This window comes from Rhipicephalus microplus, chromosome 10 (genome assembly GCF_043290135.1).
Source record: "Rhipicephalus microplus isolate Deutch F79 chromosome 10, USDA_Rmic, whole genome shotgun sequence".
NCBI classification, from domain to species: domain Eukaryota; kingdom Metazoa; phylum Arthropoda; class Arachnida; order Ixodida; family Ixodidae; genus Rhipicephalus; species Rhipicephalus microplus.
In genome coordinates, this window is record NC_134709.1 from 39,517,833 (window position 1) to 39,523,699 (window position 5,867).

Below are 5,867 nucleotides of genomic sequence, written 5' to 3' on the forward strand. Positions count from 1 at the left end.
CTGAGCCATCGGCAGGACTCAAGCCTCGATGAAGAAGGTTGTGCGAGTGCCACTGTGTTTTTTTTTTTCGTTCAACCGATATATCAGAAAGGCGCTGATTGGAACGCCCTTTCTACGAACGCATGCGTAAATTTGTTTTGTTCTTATTTTATCTCTTTTTGTGTTGTCTTTCCAACTCTTATTCCGCCGCCCCTGTGCAGGGTCGCTAATAGGTTATTTGTGTCTGACTAACCTCCCTGCCTTTCCTCTTAGTTTATTTCTCTTTTTTTTAGCTACTGAGAAGACATCCATCTGGTTTTTCAATCTTTCATAGAAGGCATTAAATTACTGCCATTACCTATTCTGGCAGTTCAATGACCAAAGGTCTTACCTATGGTTATGCTTCCATACCGTAGCTATTCAGCATAACCTTTCACTTGAGCCACAGAGGTCTATTTCGCTCACTACAACTTCTAGCGATTCTTTTTCAACTTAGAAACATATCCTGAATTTCGCACAGCCCAAAATCCCAGTGACCGACCGGAAGTCCCTGCTTAAGGAACAAGGGTTTCGCTTGCAGCTCTGGTCCCAAAAGAACTAACGCGATATAGCCCTGTGCCTATTCAGGTGGTACTTCTGAAGCAAATGAATGAATGAATGAATGAATGAATGAATGAATGAATGAATGAATGAATGAATGAATGAATGACAGAATGAATGAATGAATGAATGAATGAATGAATGAATGCTTTGTGTCACTGGCCCAGGTATGGCAATATTGCCATGTTGAATGAAAACGACTGTTGGACCCTGTGGAAGGCTTTATTTTGCGACCATCACCGCCGACTCTGCAGGTGTGGTTGCCAGTCTAATTCTTGCCATTTTCAATTGGGAGAATGACGTATGCCATAAAACAAGCGATGGTAGCGTGGTTCACAGTATCGTAGCGGTCACACAGTCTCACTCAACAGTTGATGCTGTTGTTTTCACGGTGTCCGAAACACTTGGAATCACAAGGAGAAGCATCACTGATGACAATGAAAGACAGTAAACAGCAAAGACAAGAAAGGGGCGGACGTCAACCAGTTTAGCATAACCGCTATACTACCTTGCATGACGGAAAGGGACGGGGCAGGCTGAAAGTTCAATGGGTGAACAAAGAGACAAAGTGAAAGAGTGGGAGATCACGTTGACAACGTCACTGATTACAAACAGTTCGTTATACCTTAGGTGCTCAAGTGAGTTGTTTCAACGATGGTTGTAATCTCACAGGGCGGAGGTGGCTTCACCGAGAAGCACAACCTTTAAGAAAGGACACCATGATTAAAATACAGTGCTGTACAACCTTTCGCACGAGCGCGCAATTGGGGAGCTTTACATGGGATACACTGAAGCATTACAGAGTGTTTTTTTAAAGCAACGCTGCTTTTCTCCTTGAATAACTGCAATAGGTGGACACTTGTCATCGCAGCCAATTTCTAGGCCGAGGTAGAAAGATATTGCCACAAGTTAAATGACTCAGGAATTAATATTCGACAAAAATATTTGATTTCGCTTTTCTATTATAAATTTTAGGGCGGTTGTTTATATGACCAAGTTGTTTTACGTCGCATAGTATGGCGAGCTTAGTTTTTAAAAACTAAAAATATTATGTGCGATTTCAGAGATCCATCGTCAAACTTCCAGACCATGCTGCCGAAGGAACCAAAACTAACTAAAATAGTAAATAACGGTGTTGCTATGCCCAGATTGGGAGCGTCACTCAAAAAAGTCGTGCTAACATCACACGTATAACAGTTTTGCACGGCAATTTGCGAGGCTCAGGTAGCCTAGGTACCCAGAACACCAATTCAGGTTGTTAAGTAAAATGATTTTGCAAAAGATGAAGTTGAAAGCATGGGGTGTAAGTCAAGTAAAGTGGAAGGAAAGGGCACCTTTCGTAAGCATTCCGTATGTTCACGGGGTTTCCCATAAGTTGAAAAAAGTTGGTGAGAGGTTCGAATGTGTAGTGTGGTTTCTTAAGCTGCAGACAAGCTTGGTCGGATTCGTGTGCCTGTGGGTAAGAAGTTATCAGGACAGAGCAAGTGGAACCACGGGTGTGACATCAAGCTCCGTGGTAAATTGGTTCAGTGTGGCAGAAAAGTAGTATATGATACGTTATTATGTTGTGGAAAGTGCTATGTGGGGCAGACAGGTCAGTGATTGAATAATAGATTATTATATTACAAAGCTTGATTGAGAAGCACACCTTGTTATAATCTTTATTTTACATTGCAGGGAGTGTGGCTGTGCACCCTTGCTATCTGGAACTAAGGTGCTCGCAAGATTAAAAGGGCAGGTTGCACGAGAAATTGAGGAAGCATACTTTATTGACAGATCGACCTAGCGAGGCCCTCTATCACTTTGTATACCACTGAGCTAGATTATTTGAGCGCCTGTCACTGATCGAATTTATTTTTTGCTAATGTGACTCGTGACTGCGACTTTGTTCACGTATGTATACGTCTGCCCTTCGAACAAAATCAGTTGATAGGCGCCCTTGTCTGTCTCTCGCCTTTTTATTGCGCAAAAGCTACCGTAACGATTACAGTTTGTGCGTTTTGTGACCCCGAAGCACCGCTGACAATGGGACGGAGTACAAGCTGAATTCATGTGTGGACGCTCCACTATAGAGCGAAGCCCGCAGTGAAATATATAGCTTGATGTGAGCTTGATGCCCACAACCAGCGTAAGTCGACACAATACGCCCAAAACATTACTTGCATCATCTTGGTGTCACGAATTTCACTTCGCTTAAGCAAACTTGTACCGCTGTCTTTGACTAACGCCTGTAATGGTGCTGGTTTGTCTCAAGGTTTACTTTTACGGCTAACAAAAATTATTGTGCATGACTACTCGTTCTAACGACACCTACTGTGACAGGTGCCTTAAATTATTACTGTGCAAAAACTCGTGACCACATGATGTGACCAACGTATCTCGAGCATGAGTTTCGCTACGATTAATGGGTATTTGATGGAAATTTCGGTAGCTTGGCAACACTAGCCGCAGACACAAAACAGCGCCTGTAAACGCCGAACCGATGCTATGATCAACCGTAACATCGGGATTCTAGACACGGTAAACACAGAATATCTTTTTTACACTCGTAAGGTTGTTTGATTGTTACAATGGACGCACTTTCATGGATGGGTGTATGGAGGGGTAGGAGGACGTAATATCGCGTTACAAAATTTTATACATAAACACCACTGGTTAGTTCATACCCGTTTTTTGAGCAACTCTCGGAACAACGTCACTAGTCTGTTTGAGCACAGCACATACATGTGTGAGTGAATCGCGCTCCATAGGATCACTGCGGTATCTTCAGAAAAATAAGAAATCTTGACTGCTCCGGTGGGGCCTTTTCTATCCTGCTCTCGTTAAAGTCATCTTTTAAGAGCCTTGCTTACTTCGACTGCCTTGTTACCATGCAATGCCCGATCAGAAGCATGTGGCAACATGAGATTCGCGAGACTATTAGTATCTTTCGTTGACGGATAAAAAACAGCTAATAAACGGGTTCTTTGAAGGAAGGTATTTAGCCTCCGATAAAACAACGGAACACAGAACGTCTAAACTCACGTACGTCTATCTCGCTCGACTGCAGCACTGAAGGCGTGTGAAGTCGTTCCACACCGTGGTATATCACATTTTTGCGAATACGACATAGTTCGCTGTCGATAGTAGGTTCTTGGCTTTTGCAGACTTGCAGACCTTTGTATTCCCAAGAGATAAGCCTGTCTAGCCGAGAGGTTCGGTCAATGTGCTCCGGTCACTTAGTGGCCGTACCGACACTTTATAGAAATGTGGACACACCAGTGTCAACGTGGCGCATTTTCCAAAGTTTGTTTCACCCTGTGCCGACATTCCAGTTAACTGCAACACGCAAACTGAAGAGTCCACAACACACGCGAGCTATGTAGCCACCGGTTTGCGGTATTCTCCGCATCAGAAGTGAGCTGTCAAAAGAATCGATGCCATGGTGAAGATAAGAGCGTTTGCAGTATCGGGAACGTGCTCACATCGAAGGGTTGACCAGTCTTAAACATTCATGTTCAGAATGTTCATAACAGAAGGATCACTGCGATACGTTTATTGATTACGAGTGCTAAAAGGTGCAACTCGTGCCAGTAACTGCTGTTGGAGCATGGCGATTCTCGCTATGGTTCTTGACCAGCCTCGGTAGCAGAGACGCGATGGTAAATGCTTAGGGCTGGATGTTTTCGTAATCTCTGGGAGAACGTCTATGACTCCAGTTTGCGCCCTACGTGATGGTCACGTGATGAGTTCCTTCATCTGGCACTTCTCAGTAACAAGGGCGCCTTCTGCGTTTGTTCCACGCGCTTCTGCATTCGAAAGCCTTCCATATCCTGTACCTATCGCTTTCCGGCTGACTTGGAGCTGTACGTGGGACTTCCTCTGTTGTCTTACCAACGCTCGTTATCCGTTTGTCGAGGTCAGCGCGACGGTACCAGGCGTGGCTCCGCAGTTGCTCGTCCAGCGGATGCACCGGATACCCGGCTGCGGAGCCTGGCGTCACGTGACGTACGTGGCCGAGCGTCCCATGCTGAGGCTGGTGGTCCGTGTGCGGCTCAGACGCAACGTGGTGCCACGCTGCGGCGCACCGCCCTGTCGCAGGCAGCTCGTCAGGGCGTCGCGGAAGGAGACCCTGAACGAGCGCGACATGAATCCGTACACGAGCGGGTTGACGCAGCTGTTCAGGTAGGACAGCAGGTGGAAGCAGGTGCGCAGCGGCTTCAGGTAGGAGTAGTTGAGCGCCGAGACGCTGCCAAACGCCGTCAGCACGTTGAGGATCAAGATGGGGGCCCAGCAGAGCACGAACAGGGACACTACCAGGATCAGCATCTTGATCACCTGTGGAGGAAGGTGACAGATGCATCAGCAATATTGGGTCTTGTGCACGATAAAATAAATAGTCAAAAGGTTTAATTAAAGGGGGCAAGGCTAGCGATACTGATGAGCAAAAATATTAAATCATATTCCCAATTGTGGTGCCAAATGTGGAGTTGAGCAGCCTTCTTAGATTATCTTTGGTTTCTTTCTTTCTTTCCTCCGGAATTTCTTGGTTTTGCTTTTCCCAGTTCTTTCAGTTTTTTCCCTCTCTTCAAAAGAAACATTCCTTATCTTTTCCTTTGTTTTCCTCTTCTTATTTCTAGCTTCATTTTACTATTCTTACACGTGGTTTTTACCTGCGTTACGCCAAGTGATAACATCATACGACAGCCCGGGTGCCTTAAGGGCTTTGCACTTAGAAGTAATGTACGTCGCTCTACAAGTGGTGTGGGAGGCCGACCTATAAGAATATTGAGGAATAGGTACGGTAGGAAGACGTATGTCCACAGGTTCTGCTGCTTGAAGCATCGGATGTCAACAACATTTGCTGTTAGAACAGATGTATTGACAAGTTAATCAACGAAAGAACACCGTAAAGTCGATGCTTAGCCCAGTGTAGCTTGAGGTTCGAAAGTGTTCTGCGCTGGCATACCACCGTCTGTTCGCCGTTAAAAACCGTGTCTGAACAAAAAAAAGACTTGTTTTATTAGTCACATTGCATATATTGGTTGAAAGAGCAACCGATTGAAGAGCCTAAATCCTTCTCACAAGAATGGTCGTTCAGTAACAAGGAAATGAATTCCGTTTGAACCACTTATAACCCCTTCACGTGCTGGAAATTTGATGTCTCATCTACAGCACTCCTTAAATATAAGGATAGCTGTTCGGGTATTTATGTTTTTATAGACTTCCGAAAACTCGAAAAAATTATTGCTGCCTTCATAACAAATTTTTAAGAAAACATCAGCAGCAATATTGTGCGTGCTGATAAC

General features: G+C 44.8%; 1 protein-coding gene across 1 annotated transcript in view; it reads right to left on the minus strand.

The window, feature by feature from the left end:
• Positions 1-782: 782 nt before the first annotated feature.
• The window catches only part of LOC119180794 (QRFP-like peptide receptor), a 159,402-nt gene continuing 154,317 nt past the window's right edge, over positions 783-5,867 (minus strand). The window contains exon 6 of the mRNA XM_075875513.1: positions 783-4,896. Within this exon, the coding sequence (XP_075731628.1) occupies positions 4,558-4,896 (339 nt within the window). The 3' untranslated portion in view covers positions 783-4,557. The remainder of the gene's footprint in view (positions 4,897-5,867) is intronic.